The 18922-nt window shown below is 41.5% G+C and overlaps 1 protein-coding gene across 3 annotated transcripts in view; it reads left to right on the forward strand.

Annotated features, from left to right (window-relative positions):
* The window catches only part of RBPMS (RNA binding protein, mRNA processing factor), a 191442-nt gene that overhangs the window by 120025 nt on the left and 52495 nt on the right, over nucleotides 1–18922 (forward strand). For all 3 annotated transcript variants that reach the window (XM_025394222.1, XM_025394223.1, XM_025394221.1), the window contains exon 5: nucleotides 1461–1611. In XM_025394222.1, coding sequence (XP_025250007.1) covers nucleotides 1461–1611 — 151 coding nt within the window. The remainder of the gene's footprint in view (nucleotides 1–1460; nucleotides 1612–18922) is intronic.

The raw sequence follows: 18922 nt of genomic DNA on the forward strand, positions 1-18922 counted from the left end.
CTTTTTGGGCAAAATAGTATTGAGGTTTCCCAAATTTAAAAAACAACAAAACAACACAACACCAGTTAAAGAAAATGTTCTTATGTTTCTCAGAACAGGCACTATCTGTTCACTTTTCGGTGTTGATTAGGGTATGCACAAGGGTATTCTCCACATCCCTTTTGCTACTGCCCTCAATTGGTTTCTTCTCAGAATGAGTGAGTCATGCTCGGGAAGAAATTCCACCCACTCCAAGACTTCTGGGTCAGGGCTCTGTGGCTTTTGTTAGGCCTCCCTAAGGACCTCTCTTTCCTTCCCCTTCCCCCCTTATTTCCTGTTAATGCCATTACTATCCAGCCACAGGCTCTTCCTTGTATCCGTGAAGCTGAGCCTGTGAAGTTTGAAGTTCTGAGTTGTTCATCCTGGTCTCTAAAGTAAGAGAGTCTTATTTTTGTGGATATTTCTTTTTCTTTCTGTCACCCAGGCTAGCGTGCAATGGCGCGATCTTGGTTTACTGCAACCTCTGCCTCACGGGCTCAAGCCATTCTGTCTCAGCATTCCAAGTAACTGGGATTACAGGCACATGCCGCCACGCCCAGCTAATTTTTTTTTTATATTTTAGTAGAGACAGGGTTTCACCATGTTGCCCAGGCTGGTGTTGAACTCCCGAACTAAGGCAATCCACTCGCCTTGGCCTCCCAAAGTGCTAGGATGACGGGAATGAGCTAGGGCATGAGCCACAGCACCCTGCCTGCTCTTATTTTTCTTCAAGCTCATTAGGAAGAACGGTGGCGAGGGGACGGGGGATGCTTTGGAGCCCTCAGGCCCATGTGTATACATTCAGAACACTAAATGGCAACTGCGGTCTTTGGAGACTCATTTTCAGGACTCCAGTCCCTTTCCAGACCACACCATGAAAACATGGGAACTGAGTGGGTCCCATGGGTGCATATTTAAAATGCACTCTCTTGGGATAGCTTTTTGACATGTAGGGTCCAGAATTCATGGTATTGGATGCTTAATAATGAAGGCATTCTTGAATGGTGGAAGGATTCCAAATAGACTTGTCTTGCCCTAACTTGTCTTTCATAGTGTCTGTGATTTATTTTACTGAATATAATCTGTTTTAGGTAAACTGCAGGAATAGGGTCGAAGGTAACTGAAATTACTATACATTAAAGTGTATAACTGTGCTAGGAATTTCCTGGTTCAAATTTTAAACTGGAAAGTTTTTGTCTAAAAAGAAAAGGAATAGTTGAAAATCTGTGTAACTACATTTTTTCAGTAAATTAAATACCACTGACTTTCAGGACACTTTGTGTTGTCATTTTTCCTGTAACCTGTGTAAGTAGTAAGAATGACAGTGGTTGCTGACCTTTTTTCCTGATAGACCAGGGTTTACTGGTGTGTTTATTTTGTCACCATTCCGGTTTGACTCTAAGGAAATGAAAACATCTTCCATTTGTTCTCTATTTCCAAAGGGCATCCGCTTCGATCCTGAAATTCCGCAAACACTACGACTAGAGTTTGCTAAGGCAAACACGAAGATGGCCAAGAACAAACTCGTAGGGACTCCAAACCCCAGTACTCCTCTGCCCAACACTGTACCTCAGTTCATTGCCAGAGAGCCATGTAAGTCGATCTACTTTTCATTTAAAAATAATAATAACTAAGAACCGTTCGTGTGCTGCATGTGAGGTTACACCACGGGACATGGAGCTGGCTGAGTCTTATTTTCCATTTCTGTGAAGAGGTTGCCTAGGCGTTCTTGGTGTCAGAATTCCAAATACAGCAATCTTGTTTGCAATAGGCTGTCCCAAAAGATGGTTCAGCTTGAACAGAATCATAACTTCAGAATTTCATTTGATGTACTACAGATTTCCTTAATGTGACATTGACCATTGTGAGTATGCCCCTAATTGCCTTGGGTATAAACCCTTTATTTCTCCATGCTCAGACATGAGAGCTGGTTCTCAGCATTCGCTTTAATCCATTTGTTGAAGGACATCAGCTCGGTGGCTTTGGAAAAATAGGATATTAAAAGTGAAAGAAGCAGATCTTAGGAAGTTGGTTCTATTCAGTTTAGCCATAACTCTAGGGGGAAAAGTAAACACACACAAAGAATTTATATATTGGAACAGTCAGTCTAGCAAACTAATACCAGCAAAACTTTAAGGAAATTTGGGGCTTCCTGTTTCAACTTAATTGGATAAGGACACTGGCTAATTGCTGAAGACGTCTTCTACCCCACATTAATAAGCTTATTTCATTATTTCTGCCTTTCATTGAATAACTTTAAAAGACTGAATTTTCTTTCTCAAGCTCAGTCAGTGGCAGAAATGGGGCATGAGACGGGCCTTAACTTTTCCTTTCATTACAGAGCCATATGTGATTTAATATGGCAGGGCATTCAAGGAAACCCAAATGACTTGGATTCCAAGTTATTTGGAATATTTCTGTCCTGTCATTTTTGGTCTGCTTTCTAAACCACACGATTGTGATCTTCTTCCTTTGATAATACATTTTTAACTCTTCTTATTGAAATTGAAGGACACATGGATTCCTTGCTCCCTCCATGTCACATGCATGTCAGATTTAATCAGGTTATCTTTGGAAGTCACAGCCATTCTGTAGCTCAGTCACTCTTGCTTGCTACTCATCAGTAGAAACTAATAGATAAGTCTTCCAGAATGTTCTAAAATAAATGTTTCTATGAATCCAGAAAGTCATAATAGATGAAAAAATTATTTTGTTCTTTCACCTTCTTTGTCCCAGGGAAACTAGAAAACTTTGCTTACTTATTTGGGAAGGAAATCTAAACAAAAGTTACATCTTACAGTGTACTTGTAATACAGGAGAATATAGGAACATCCTTTACATAATTCTTCATCCTTAGAGTATCTAGCTTAATACTTTGTATATTGTATGTATTTAATATTTATTATAGTGAGTGGATAAATTGATACTGAAATTGGGCTACTTGTAGAACTACAGATGGATTTCTATGCCTCTTCTCTCTGAAATTTCTTCTCTCTTGATCAAGGCATCAAAAAAGAGTATTTTTAGGATGCCTGAATTTGTAAAAATAACCTAAAGTAATTCTTTGCCTTTTTAGTGAATTTGCCAACCTCAGATCTCAGAGTTCTTTGAAAAGATTAATTCAGACAGGAAATGTAATGCTGGTGATACTTAACTTTACATCCTCAATTCTTTGCTGAATGCTCTTTTTAACAGGCCCACAAAACTTTTTGTGAATTTCCTACAACAGCCCTGTGACATAGGTAGCCAGGAAGGTTGTAGCCAGGTCACAACATGCTATACAAAAGCAACAAATAGGAACAAACTGAACATTCACAAGTCCCTGAAGTTACAGGAGAGCATAGTAACCGAGCTTAGAACTCTTTTCTGGCAAGCTCTACTCATCTCCCTTCCCAGCATACAGAACAGTGCAAAAATGGCCAGATAGTTTCCATGACAGGGTAAAAACTTGCTCAGCTGTTCACAGCAACACAAATTTGAAGTTTAAATAAATAAATAAATAAATAAATCCAAGCAGCCAGCAGTGTATTCTTGAGGAAAATAAAAGTCAGCATGGTTTATCTTAATATAGCTCATTTTTACGACACAGCGTCTTGATAAGAGCAAGTCCACTGTGGCTCAGGTCAACTTTATTATCCATCGCCATTCCCTCTGGGAACTGGGAACTTGCCCGTCAGATAAACTTGCTTACCTGGAAGCACACCGCAAGACTAAGAACACGGTGTTGGGTTTACACGGACAAGCCCAGTTGCATTGTACTCAGAATTGGGTACTCAAGGTGGTCGGTTTAACTAATCAGGTGTAGACTATAATGGAATTGCAGAATTTGGGGCTTGGAAAGGCCCTGAAGGCTAATCTTTGTTGTAGGCCATAGAGGTTTTTTGTAAATGTTTCTTTTTGTTAATTTTTTATATGGTAGTGGCTGAAAAGCACTCGTTGCCATCGCTAAAAGAAGAATGTTCTGTGGTTTGATTATACAACAAACATATACTTGAACTCTCAATTCTCCATAAATATCTGAACTTAATGAACTTAAACGAGCACCCAGCCTGCTAGACTCTGGAGAAGAAGGAAATTGGTTGCTGCCTTTAAAGAGCTGTCATTCTGAGGAGTTGATGATGGTCAAAGTTGTCAGAAAAACTTGGCCTCATATGAAGGACATAAAACAGATTCTGCAGCTTAGTTGAGATTGCGCCCAATCAGACTCCATATTTGCTGAGCACCTACTGCATTTGTGCCAGGGATGAAGAGTGAGAAAACCAGGTGTTGCAACTTAACCTGGGTAGATGGTGGCCTGCTGTGGAGAACTTTGGCTTCAGGCCAGAAGATGTCAGTGAGAATCTTGTCAATAATTTTGCCAATTATTGACAAGCTTTGTGACCTTTAAGAAAAAAATTTTTTTTAATTTAGTTGTGCTCCTATTCTCTAAGCTATAAAATAAGAATAATACTTTCTGATTGTTAGGAGAGGTAAATAAAACAATATCCTAGGACTGAGCTGAGGATTAAATAGGTATAGTGTATTTAGAGTACTAGGCAAATGTAAAGTACAATCATAATTTGTTAATAAAAAGGATTGGGTTGCCTTTCTTTCCTAATAGTTACAGCAGGTATTGATCTGAGTTGTCATCACAGTTTGAGTATAGCCAATTGTCTTTGCAAGTTAGGAGAAAGGATGAGTGAAATTGTCATACAATTTCAAGAAAGTAGTATGTCTACCTGCCTAAATTTTTATTAATAGAATTGATCATTAATTTGAGCTTTTCTTTCTCTTCCTTGTATGTAATAAAGTTGGAAAAGAACTGTGAGAAAGCGGGAATTAAGAGATGATGAAGAGCCAGGCATGGTGGCTCACGCCTGTAATCCCAGCACTTTGGGAGGCTGAGACAGGCGGATCACAAGGTCAGGAGATCGAGACCATCCTGGCTAATGTGATGAAACCCCATCTCTGCTAAAAATACAAAAATTAGCCAGGCATGGCGATGGACACCTGTAGTCCCAGCTACTCAGGAAGCTGATGCAGGAGAATGGCGTGAACCCAGGAGGTGGAGCTTGCAGTGAGCTGAGATTGTACCACTGCACTCCAGCCTGGGTGACAGAGCGAGACTCTGTCTCAAAAAAAAAAAGATGAGGAAAAATTATAAATGACATTAAATTCTCCTAGATTGTGCATTAAGTTGTATAGGAAGGTAGTATTCTATAATAAGAACTCTGCTTTGGAGATGAAGAAAGAGTAAGTCACTGTTAACTGATTTTTGTTTTTCTCATCTGTAAAGTGATGATGCTGTGTGCCAGATGCTCTCCTAAGCATTTTTACGTGAATTATCTCATTTGATTCTCAATAGCACTTGTTTCCCAGTTGAAGAAACTGAGGCCTGGGAAAGTCTAGTAACTTTCCTGAGGTTACACCATCAATAAGTGTGATGGCTGAATAGTGTCCCCCAGAATTCATATGGTGAAGTCTCTGCTCCTAATACCTCAAAATGTAACCATATTCGGAGATGAGATTTTTAAAGAGATGATTAAGTTCAAATGGGGCCCTTAGGGGTGGAGCTCTAATCCATTATGACTGCTATCCTTATAAGAAGAAAAAGAGACACCAGGTACATACACACACGGAGGAAGGGCCGTGTGTGGACAGAGGACAAGTCAGCTATCTGCAGACCAAGGAGAGAGACCTCAGGAGAAACCAACCCTACAGACACCTCTAGACTGGCCTCTAGAACCGTGAGGAAGTAAATATTTGTTGTTTAAGCCACTCACTCTGTGGTATATCACTATGGCAGCCCTAGCAATACAGTACATCAAGTGATAGAGCCTAGACTTAAATTCTAGGCTTTTTGTCATTTACTAGTTTTGTAAGTTTGGTTTAGTTACCTAACCTCTCTGTGTCTCAGTTTTCTCAGCTACACAACGGCAATAATAAGGGCCGCAGAGTCAGTACACAGTGGCTGTTAGTGTGCATGTGTAAAAATGGACACATTCATGTGCCTTTTGTCCCTCATAATTAAGAGACCTATAGTTTTTCTGTGTTTGTATACTCCGCATCTCACATCTAGAAATACATAATGGATTTTTTTTGGTAACATACCATAGTTTTATTTTTATGTTTTTTCAGTTGATCATAATTGCCTGCTTCCCAGCAAGTGTGGAGAGAGGTGCCCTTCAAAGTACTTTTTAAACTTACAGTGTAATGAGGTCTGATTGGGATGTGATTAAAATGCACATATTTAAGATGGCTCATTTGGTTAGTTTGTCATAATACATATGGAAATGATTGAATACATGTTCTTGATGAGTTTATACTGTTTGCAATATACCTTATTATAATAGTGCCCTTAAAGGTGGAGGCATTCAACACTTAATAGAGCCTTTACGCAATTTAGACAGATCCTGTCCTTTCCATTCAGTTTTTAAGAAGCAGATGTCAAAAGGCTCCAGAACTCTGCAGTAATGAAGATTCTTACACTCCAGCCCCAAGGAGTCTGGTTCTGCAAGTCTGGGCTAGGACGTAGGCCCTGTATTTTTAAAAAATGTAATTGTTCTTATTTTCCTCCCCTCTGGGCTTTTAAAAGCTCTTTGGGAAGTTTCGATACACAGGTTTGAGAGTCATAGGTAAATCAAGGAATTTTTAAAGTTAAATTCTCCTTCCTACTTTATTTTTTAAATTTTTTTTATCTTTTGGAGACGGAGTCTCGCTCTGTCGTCCAGGCTGGAGTGCAGTGGCGCGATCTCGGCTCATGGCAAGCTCCGCCTCCCAGGTTCACGCCATTCTCCTGCCTCAGCCTCCTGAGTAACTGGGACTACAGGCGCCCGCCACCTTGCCCGGCTAATTTTTTGTATATTTAGTAGAGACGGGGTTTCACCGTGTTAGCCAGGATGGTCTCGATCTCCTGACCTCGTGATCCGCCAACCTTGGCCTCCCAAAGTGCTGGGATTACAGGCATGAGCCACCGTGCCCGGCCCTCCTTCGTACTTTCATATTCTTCTCCCTTGCCCCTGCACCTTTCTTCCCTCCTCCCTTCCCTCTCTCAGACAAAAGCTTGCTCTGTTAAATTGGTACTCTTAGATACCTGATCAGCGCATAACCTCTTGATGAATAATCAGATTACTTCCTTGTTTACCTGCCATGTCCCTGGAAGTTCCCATTTATCCAATACTGTCCTAGGCTAACTGGAGGTGAGTTCTCTATCTCATGTCTTAAGAGACCCTGTGGAGGTTCAGGAAAGCCTGTAAAATATCTCACACATTCCCTCCCAGAGACAACACTGAGCAAATAGGAAATCTCTTAACATTCATCTCTGTGGGATGAAGTCATCCAGGGCCTATCTAAAGCTTCCTATGTCCCATGGAACAGAGCCCTGGTGCCTGCATTTTCCAAGGCAGCAGTGCATGGCGTGCACAATTAGAAAGACTGGCAGATGTCTTGTCAGTTTCACGCTTGCTCTCCTCCAGCAGCATTGTTTATGAAGACTGGGCAGGAGGAATACCTAATCAATCTGGGCAGAAGGAACGGGACACAAGGGGATGACTAAAAATTGCAGGTGTTTTGAGGGCAGGACTTTCTATTTTATTTTTCCCAGATAACCAAAATCCTACATGCTTCTCAGAAGAAAAATTTTCAGGCAGTCCAGCAAAAAATAAAAGTCATTAAATTCTACTACTACCCAGAGACAATCACCATTAACACTTCGGTGCTTTTCCTTACACACCTTTTAATATGCGTAATAAAATGTATCTCTTTCTGCATTTTGAATTTTGAAATCATTTAACTTACCCCTTTATCTTTAGGACAAAGTTTTGCTGCAAGTGAGACTAAGTGGCCCAGTAGGGCCGAAAATAAAACCTGGGCTCTCACAAAACATCACCTCAGTCTCTGCTGTCATTGCTGTAGAGCACTGTGTATTCATGTGGCACAGATAACGATTACTAGAATCAGAGCAAGAGGAGTAATAGCAGATAGATGTCTCTCTTAACTCTGATGTCTCAAGTAAGCCCAAACCAGCTCCTGAGCTGCTTGAATTCTGGCATTTGATTGAATGATTCATAGGCCTTTATTTAATGGATGGGAAGAAAGAAAACATTTATTGAGCAACTACTTTGTTTCCTTAAGAACTATATGTAAAATACCTATTTTACCCCTAAGGAGACTGAAACTCAGAGTTTGAGTAACTTTCCCAAAGTCACATAGCTCATTTTAAGGCCTGCTTGGCTCTAAAACCCATTGCTAGTCTTAAATCACCACACTGCCTTTTTTTTTCCCAGTTATGTTTTTATTATTTACTTCCCGACCTGCTCCCCCTCCTGCCCTTCAACATTGCCTACCTTATGGTCCATTTCTTGATTGACTGGCAGGGTTAGGCACTGTCACCCAGGCAGGAGTGCAGTGGCACAATCATGGCTCCCTGCCGCCTTGAGCTCGTCTCAAGTGATCCTTCCACCTCAGCCTTCCAAATAACTGGGATTACAGGTACGTGCCACCACACCCAGCTAAATCTTTATTTTTTGTAGAGTTGGGGTTTTGCCACATTGGCCAGGCTCGTCTCCAACTCCTGGGCTCAAGCAGTCCACCTGCCTTGGCCTCCCAAAGTTCTGGGATTACAGGTGTGAGCCATGACCCACTTCTTTTTGAAGTAGCCCATGGCTGCTGACAGCTACAGTTCTTTCGAAGAGAATTCCTTAGAAGATGCTTTAAACTCACTCAGACCTTTGAAAATGCACTTACTAAAGACACCAGAGGCCTACATCATATTATATAAAGTCAGGATTTCAGGGATAGTCAGCTACTTATTGAAAAAATCAAGGCTGGGCGTGGTGGCTCATGCCTGTAATCCCAGCACTTTGGGAGGCTGAGGTGGGTGGATCACTTGAGGTCGGGAGCTTGAGACCAACATGGTGAAACCCCATCTCTACTAAAAATACAAAAATTAGCCAGATACGGCAGCACTCACCTGTAATCCCAGCTACCCCAGAGGTTGAGGTAGAGAATCACTTGAACCCAGGAGGCAGAGGTTGCAATGAGCTGAGATGGTGCCACTGCACCCCAGCCTGGGTGACAGAGCGAGCCTCTGCCTCAAAATAAAATAAAACAAAAAATCAAGCTTCAGACTGGGCACAGTGGATCATGCCTGTAATCCTAGCACTTTGGGAGACCGAGGCAGGCAGGTTGCCTGAGCTCAGGAGTTTGAGACCAGCCTTGGCAACATGGCAAAACCCCTTCTCTAAAAAAAAATACAAAAAATTAGCTGGGCGTGGTGGTGTGCGCCTGTAATCCCAGCTACTTGGGAGGCTGAAGCATGAGAATTGCTTGAACCCGGGAGGCAGAGGTTGCAGTGAGCTGAGATCACACCATTGCTCTCCAGCCTGGGCAACAGAGTGAGACTCTTGTCTCAAAAAAAAAAAAAAAAAAAAAATCAAGCTTCACTATAATTCAGTAGCATCAAATTTGATGACCAAGGTGCATTAACTGTAAAATGTATCCTAAAGTTAAGCCACCAGATCATTTATATTTAGTTTGGTGTACTTTGTACTCTCTGGGAAAACTAAAACTAACATAGAAAATAAAACTAACATAGAAATGTGAGGGACTGTCTTATATGATACTGGGTTGGTTATTCAGGGAGATAAAATTTTCAGTTCATGTTAAGAGAACATGCCTCAAGTCAGTCAGTCTCTCTCTCTTTTTGGAGATTGGGCCTTACTTTGTCACCCATGCTGGCCTAAAAGTCCTGGGTTCAAGCTATCCTTCTGCCTCAGCCTCCAGAGTAGCTGGGAGTATAAGCACATACCACCTTGCCTGGCATTTCTTCATGTATTTCCTTTTTTATTATTTTTTATTTTTATTTACTTGTGTAGTTTTTTTTTTTTGTTTATACATATATATATATGCATGTATACATACTGTATAAAAATACAGCATATGGCAGGTTTTTTGGTTTAGTTTAGTTTAGCTAAAACATATGGTCATACTATTCTTAACATGAGTTCTCACCTCTTGGACCCCTTTCCATCCAGGACTGTGTATCCAGAGCATTGTTTTTTTGTTGTTGTTTGGGTTTTTGTTGTTGTTGTTGTTGTTTGAGGTTAGGTCTTTGCTCTTTGACCCAGACGGGAGTACAGTGGTGCAATCATACAGTCATATCTCATCACTTCAGTCTCCAATTCCTGGGCTGAAGCCCAGGTGATCCTCCTGCCTCAGCCTCCTGGCTAGTTAAAAAAAATTTTTTTTTGTGGAGACGGGCTCTCGCTATTCTGGGCCTTCTCGCTAGGCCTCCCAAAGTGCTGGGATTACAGGCAAGAGCCACTGCACCTGGCCACTGACCATACTTACACAAATTCTCACCTCATGAACACCTTTCCATCCAGGTAGATTTCATCAAGACTACCTCCTTAAGCCCTAGGAAACTGTGTTGAGGAGACAGGCATAAGAGCAGAACTCCATATGATCTCTTTCGTGTAAAGGGAGGAGTTCAGTACAATAGTGATAAATAAAAAGGGGAAGGGGCCTGCCCTGAATTTTCTACTAGATATCACCTGGAATGCTACTGGGTGGGTGCATTTAGAGGTACACTTAGAAAGTGGGAAGAGGTGATAGTGAGGGCACACGTCATTATTTCACACCTTTTTCTAGCCTCCTGTCTCTGCTGGTGAGGGATAGGTGAGGGATAGGAGTGTGAAGAAGAGGTTTTGGGGAGAAAGTAATGCAGAGTCCTGGGGCAGTGAACCATCGGGTGATAGCAAAAGAAAGAGGCCAGGAAGTGAGACACAGAGGAGAAAGACATCAGACTGTGGCAGCCGAGCCTGCAGGGGTGTGCTCACTTGACTTGTGCCCATGCCCTTTGAGGCAGCTCTGCACTGGGGGGACTCCATCCTAGCGATTCTGTCCTTGCTGTGGACCAGTTTGAAGCTGCTATAAGCAGTGTTCACAAAAACACGCGGATGATTTCCATTCTTTGTATTTAGACTTCATAACTCTGAACACCCTCACCACTCCAGGCATCTGTGGGCCAGATTGTCCCTTCAGATAAGAGAGACTCTTCTGAAGAGTCTTGATGCGTATTTGGCACTCTGGATATGTATAAGAGCCCCAGGGTCCAGGCACAGTGGCTCACACCTGTAATCCCAGCACTCTGGGAGGCCAAGGCCAGTGGATCACCAGAGGTCAGGAGTTCAAGACCAGCCTGGCCAATATGGTGAAACCCTGTCTTTACAAAAATACAAAAATTAGCTGGGCATGATGGTAGGTGTCCATAATCCCAGCTACTTGGGAGGCCGAAGTGGGGGAATCGCTTGAACCTGGGAGGTGGAGGTTGTCGTGAGCCGAGATCGTGCCGTTGCACTCCAGCCTGGGCAACAGAATGAGACTGTCTCAACAACAAAAAGCACCAGGTGCCATGGCCTTGGGTATTCTAAGAAATAAAAACATGATTCAAAACCACAGAAAAGGAGGACAGCAGAATATTCTTGGACACCAGAGACCTATGTTCATTTCTACCCATATCCCACCCTGACACATACAAGAATGAAGCAAAACCCCGTTTTTCTAAGAAGAAAGATCAAACATCTGATTTGAGCAACACCTGTCTCCTCTACAGATCTGCATCTGTTCCTTGGTATTGCTTAGCATGGATAGTTTTAGTTTTTAATAATTTAATAATAACGTTAGGCAATGGATTTGGTAGGAATGGTTTTCAAATATAGATATATCTTGTTTTATGTAGGAGATACATAATTGCAGCACAGTGTAGATCAGCTGATTCAGTTAATATACATTATGATTTAATGGTAGTCTATCTTTGAATATCAAGGCTATTAACATTTGCCTTGATTTCTGTTTCTTCCTTTTCTTTTTTTTTTTTTTTTTAAGACAGGGTCTTGCTCTGTTGCCCAGTGCAGTGGCACAATCTCGGCTCACTGCAACCTCCACCTCCCAGGTTCAAGCAATTCTCCCGCCTCAGTCTCCCAAGGAGCTGGGATTACAGGGTTGTGCCTCCTTGCCTGGCTAATTTTGGCATTTTTAGTAGAGACAGGATTTCACCAGGCTGGTCTTGAACTCCTGACCTCAGGTGATCCACCTGCCTCGGCCTCCTAAAGTGCTGGGATTACAGGTATGAGCCATAGCACCCAGCTGAATTTCTGTTTCTTTATTAAATCATTAAGCAGCTGTAAACAAATAACAAGACATCAGGGGCCAGGTGCGGTGGATCATGCCTGTAATCCCAGCACTTTGGAAGGCCAAAGCAGGCAGATCACGAGGTCAGGAGATCAAGACCATCCTGGCTAACACGGTGAAACCCTGTCTCTACTAAAAATACAAAAAAATTAGCCGGGCGTGGTGGCGGGCACCTGTAGCAGGAGAATGGCGTGAACTCCAGGAGGCGGAGCTTGCAGTGAGCTGAGATCGCGCCACTGCACTCCAGCCTGGGCGACAGAGCTGGAATGCAAAAAAAAAAAAAACAACCAACTCAGGGACTGAAATCTCTTTGGATATCACAGAATTATATTGTAATGCAAATAATTGCCCCAACTTTTGTTTTATAAACTCAAATTAATCGTTATATTCTTAGAGATGAAAGAGTAAAAGGAGTTGATTTACTGGGACAATCCAGAAGAAATAAAAATAATTATTTGAAGACCATTGCTTACCTCACTTGCTCATTGTGAAGGAAGGTGTTTCTTATATTGTTTTTTTTTTTTTTTTTTTTTTTTTTTTTGAGACGGAGTCTTGCTCTGTCGCCCAGGCTGGAGTGCAGTGGCCGGATCTCAGCTCACTGCAAGCTCCGCCTCCCGGGTTCACGCCATTCTCCTGCCTCAGCCTCCGGAGTAGCTCGGACTACAGGCGCCCGCCACCTCGCCCGGCTAGTTTTTTGTATTTTTAGTAGAGACGGGGTTTCACTGTGTTAGCCAGGATGGTCTCGATCTCCTGACCTCGTGATCCGCCCATCTCGGCCTCCCAAAGTGCTGGGATTACAGGCTTGAGCCACCGCGCCCGGCCTTCTTATATTGTTGATACAGGTTCCTTTTTACTTCCCATTTGTAATCCTCAAATAAAGAGCTATCTTTTCTTCTACAGTATGGCAGTTCTCAAAAGCATGGTCCACGCACCCCTGGTTGGTCTCTGAGATTCCTTCACGGAGTACATGAGGCCTATATTATTTTCACAAGAATAGTTTGCCATTCTCATGTGTAGTAGTGGACATAACTACTGGCACCTTCATACATATCAAGACAGTGGCACCAAAATACATTAGTAATCATTTACCAATGTGAGCATTAGTAAAAAGTGTGCAGCAGTAAAGTGTGCGTCCTCACTCCTGCACACTTTGTTAAAAAAAAAAAAAGCCAGTTTTACCTGAGAATGTTTTCGATAAACAGGTAAAAATTATTAATGTTATGTAATCTCAACTCTTCAGTGCAAGTCGTTTTATGATTAAGTGTGACAGAATGGGGAGTGTACATAAAGCTGTTCTGTAGTTGTTTAAGGTATGAGGTAAATGGCTGCTTTCTTCAATCCATTTTTACTTAACACTCATAAACTATGGTTATTCAGACTTGGATTTTGGCCAACTTTTTCATGAAAAATTGTGAGATGTGCCTGTCACTTCATGGAAAGTGACAGTTTTTGTTCCAAATAATAAAATTTTAGCTTTAAGGCAAAAATTAGAATTTTTGAAAACTAATCTACCACAATGATTTTGACAGCTTCCCAACAGATTGGTGGTGATGTTAATGAATTTTTTTTTTTTAATTAAGATGAAGTGTCACTCTGTCACCCAGGCTAGAGTTCAATGGCTTGATCTTGGCTCCATCTCAGCATTCCCAATAGCTGGGACTACAGGTGCAAGCCACCATGCTGGGCTTTTTTTTTTTTTTTTTTTTCTTCTTCTGTTTTTTCTTTTTTTTCTTTTTTTAATAGAGGCAGGTTTCACCATGTTGTCCACGCTGGTCTCAAAGTCCTGACCTCAAGTGAGCTACCCACCTTGGCCTCCCATAGTGCTGGGAATACAGGTGTGAGCCACCACTCCAGCCATATTAATGAAATTTTAAAGTGCACAATGAAATGGGTCAACATTTGGAAGATCCACATAACTCATTGACCCATTATCTTCCAAATGACCAATGTATCATATTCCAAAATCATGCATGGGTAAAGGTCATATAAAATGGAACAATGGATTTTTAAAAATCTTTTTTAGTTTTCACTTTTTATTAGAGACCATATCTCACTCTGTTGCCCAGTGGCTCGATCATAGCCTCAAACTCCTTCTGGGGTCAAACGATCCTCTCTCCTCAGCCTCCAGAGTAGCTGGGACTATAGGTGTGTGCCTCCAGACCCAGCTAATTGTTTAATGTTTTGTACAGATGGGGTCTTACTTTGTTGCCCAGGCTGGTATCAAGCTCCTGGGGTCAAGCCATCCTCCTGCCATAGCCTCCTAAAGTGCTGGGATAGCAGGTGTGAGCCATCACACCAGGCCAGGACAATGGATTTTAATGGAACATAATAGGAAAGCTCATTGATAAGGCTTCAGATTCCATAATCCAAGACATCTTTAATAACCACCCCTTAATAAGTGTTGGTGTAATAGTAGAGAAGGATATCCAGTTACCCGTAGAGTATTGAAATACTACTCCTTTGACCAGCTAGGTGCATATCTCTGTGAGACCATATTTTTTTCATATGCTAGAGCCAATACAATATGTTACAGTAGATTTAATTAGAAGCAGATATGAGAAATCGGTTGTATTCTATTAAACTAGATACTAAAGAGATTTGCAAAAATGTAGAACTAAAGTTTTATCTTGGGTTTTTTTTTTTTCCTAAATAAGTAGATTTCATTAAAATATCTTATTTGTAGTAATGAGTTTTTTAAAAATAAAAAAACCATGAATTAATAAACTTTTTTTTTTTTTAAGAGATGGGGGTCTTACTTTGTTCTCCAGGCTGGAGTGCAGTGATGCCATCACAGCTCACTGCAGCGTCCAACTCCTGGGCTTAAGTGATCCGCCTGCCTCAGTCTCAAGTAGCTGCTACTACAGGCACGCACTACCTTGCCTGTCTAATACTCTAATTTTTTGTAGAGACGGGGCCTCGCTATGTTGCCCCAGGCTGGTCTTGAGCTCAAGCAGTCCTCCCACATCAGCCTCCCAAAGTATTGCCATTATAGGCCTTAGGCCCTGTACCTGGCCACTTACCTTTTTTAACTTCAAAAGTTTATAATATGGTAAAAAACGACACAAACAAAAGTTATTTTTGACTTGATCGTTTTTACATGTGTAAAGGTGTCCTAAAACCAACGTTTAAAAAACCTCTGGTATTATTCATTTAAGATTAACATTTTTTTTGTCCCGGCGCGGTGGCTCACACCTGTAATTGCAGCACTTTGGGAGGCTGAGGCAGGCGGATTACTTGAGGTCAGTAGTTCGAGACCAGCCTGTCCAACATGGTGAAACCCCATGATTACTAAGAATACAAAAATTAGCCAGTTGTGGTGGAGGGTGGGGCCCGTGTAATTCCAGCTACTCAGGAAGCTGAGGCAGGAGAATTGCCTGAACCCAGGAGGGAGAGGTTGCAGTGAGCTGAGATTGTGCCACTGTACTCCAGCCTGGGGGACAGAGTGAGTGGAACTATACCTCAAAAAAGAAAAAACACCTGCAAGCTTTTTTTTTGTGCCAGCTTCTCCTGTAAAATGGGTCTTTTATTTCTACTGTATATTCTGTAGTGACTAGCCCAAGAGTAACTGGTTGTATGAGGAGCTGGATAACACACCACCCATTCATTCTTATAGTACCTCTTTGGGAGACTCTGCACACACCAAGTATCTTTCACAAATGCCCAATTCTCTTCCACCACAATACCAGTTCCAAATGTGGTACCAACTTATTCCAAGAAATGTGGAAATTAAACAAAAATTTTTTAATACAAAGATTTAAGGCATTTACAAAATTACAAATTTTTTTAAATACAAAGATTTAAGGCATTCCAGAAACATAGTTTTTATTATACGTGTATATACAAGTACAGTGCCATGTGCCACCAGATACAGTGGCATGTGCCTGTAGTCCCAGCTACTCGAGAGGCTGAAGCAAGAGAATCAGTTGAGCCTGGGAATCTAAGGCTATAGTGTGTCTTGCCTGTGCATAGTCACTGCACTGCAGCCTGGCCAACATAGCGTGCATGACTCCATCTCTAATACACACACACACACACAGACACACACAAGTTTTCCTCATGTGAACTGATTTTTTAAATAATATAACTTATTTAAATCTGTATGTTTTAAAAATTGAGTGCTGAAAATTATGTTACCTACCCAGAGATAAATATTTTAACATTTTGGATTAATAGCTATACAAATATACAGATAGATACTGCATGAATGGGATTTGATATTACATCCTGCTCTGGTATCTGCTTTCATTCTCAGCTCTAGACCTTATTTTTTTTGTTTCTCAGTAGATACATAGGCCAAGACCCTATCTTGAGAGAGAGAGAGAGAGAGAGAGAGAGAGAGAGAGTGTGTGTGTGTGTGTGTGTGTGTGTGTCTAGCTGATCCATACAGTGGAATACCATGTAACCAAAGCTCTTTTCATTTGGGAAAACATTGGCAGAAGTGATGGTTGCTTGGAGAGTTAAATCTCTGGAATACATATAATGTAATCTGTGCAAACTCAGGTCCCTTATCCTTCTTTTCATTCTGCACTTTGTGTAGCTACTAGGATCCTAGCTATACTGAGATATAATGGAGGAGCAGCAGTGTCTCTACTTAAACAAAATAGTTTAATTAGTGGCTGAAGGTGGAGGGGTGTCTGTCTTCTAATTAAATAGCCCTCAGAAGGTCAAGGAGATCATACTGGTCAAACATTAACAGTTCTGTACAGGAAATTATGGTGAGTTCCTGTTCTAATTTTCTCACTTGAGTTTAGCAAACATTTGAGGGGAGGTGAGAAATTAAAAAGCTGAATAAGTTACAGTTCTGCTCTTGGAGTGTTTACACATAGGAGAGGAAACAGGCCTGTAAGGAACTGCCATGTAAGGTAGAGCAAGTGTTCAGTTGAAGTTACAGACAATGCTTGTGCAACTGATGAAGCCAATAATTATTCAGTGCATGGGAAAGACCTGGTAGTCTTCTTCTTTTAGCTGAACATGAGAAAGATTTCGGTTAAATAGAAATTGTGGAAACAGATCTACAGACTGAAGGGGTGGCCAGCGTGAGGATCAAAAACTGAAAGTGTAGGGAGGAAGAAATCACAAAAGAGCTGGAGCTCATGATCCAGTGCAGCTGAAGAGATGCCCAGAAGGAAACAGAAAGCAGCAGCGCTGGACAGGGGTATTGTGCCGCATTTAGGAAATCTAGATACCATTTGTTCTGTGAATAGGAGGAAGCTTGTCAGGATTCACAGAATGCATCTCATCAGCATGCTGCTTTATTCATCTCAGAAGTAGCATGTACGGAATAGGCAAACTCTGATAAAGGAGTATGGAGAGGTTTCTTGTGTTTTTTCTTTGGTTTGTTTAAAATGACTTACATTAACTGTGTTGCACATTCTGTAGGGCAGAATTCCAGGCACAGGTTAACTGGATCCTGCTTGTGGTCCCACATGGCTGAAATAAGTATGTTGGCTGACTTGCGATTTCATCTCATGTTTTTCCATTCCCACATGGTTGTGGTAGAATCCAGGACCTTGAGGTTGTAGGCAGTTAACTAGGAGTATGACTTTTTTATTCATTCATTCATTCATTCATTTAGAGACAGAGTAGAGTGTTGCTTTGTCTCTTAGGCTGGAGTGCAGTGGCATGATCTCAGCTCACCGCAACCTCCACCTCCTGGGTTCAAGTAATTCTTCTGCCTCAGCCTCCCGAGTAGCTGGGATTACAGGTGTGCGTCACCACACCCAGCTAGTTTTTTTGTATTTTTAGTAGAGATGGGATTTCACCATGTTGGCCAGGCTGGTCTTGAACTCCTGACCTCCAGTGATCCACCCACCTCAGCCTCCCAAAGTCCTGGGATTACAGGTGTGAGCCACTGTGCCCGGCCGAGCATGACTTTTTTTTTTTTTTTTCTGAAAAGGAGTATGATACTTAGCTGTCATTTAATTGAACCCCCACCACATGCCAAATACAGGCACATACATACATGATCGTTAACCCCTCCTGACCTCAGTGTAAGCCAGTATTACCTACACTTGATAGATGGAGCAGAGAGTAAGTGGAATGCTGATCACACCTTACACCCTGAGCAGAAAATGATGTTTTTCAGGTGATGTTGCTAGTGTCCCCCACCCAGAAGCCTGAATTTAGTTGGAAAGGAAAAGTTTTATTAGAAAGTCTTTCCCTTGTGACTTTAAGGAAGAAGGAGGGGCATGTTTGCAAAAGAAACACTGCTAATGAACGTTTTCCTGTTAAATCACATACATCTTAGGACTCCTATCTCATGGAATCAGTATCTTCTTGGCAGTTTTACAAAGAAACCTGATTTTAAAGCCACAATGCAGAAGAGATTGGTGTCTTCTATGGCTTGGGTTTTATCTGCTTGGAGGGTATGTGTCTAATTCTCTTTTTCCCTCTCATACTGGTAAATATACCAAAATATAGAGAGAATAGTATGACCAATCCCAAAAACTCATCATTCATTTTTAACAGTTATCAAGATTTAGCCACAACTTTTTGATTGCTTCTTTCTCCTCCTCCTCATTTGTCTTTTTACGATTGAATTGGTCAGTCAATATATTTGCATTAGTTATATCTTTTAAGTGCCTTTTAATCTAGAGCAGTTTCTCTCACCCTACTTGGGAGGCTGGAGTGGGTGGATCTCTCTTTTTTATGCCATTGGATTGTTGAAAAAAGTGCCAGCCTTCCTGGGAAAAGATTCTCTGCTGGTTTTGTCTGTTTTCTTCTTTTAGATGTC

The sequence above is a fragment of the Theropithecus gelada genome, chromosome 8 (assembly GCF_003255815.1).
Source record: "Theropithecus gelada isolate Dixy chromosome 8, Tgel_1.0, whole genome shotgun sequence".
Classification (NCBI taxonomy): Eukaryota; Metazoa; Chordata; class Mammalia; order Primates; family Cercopithecidae; genus Theropithecus; species Theropithecus gelada.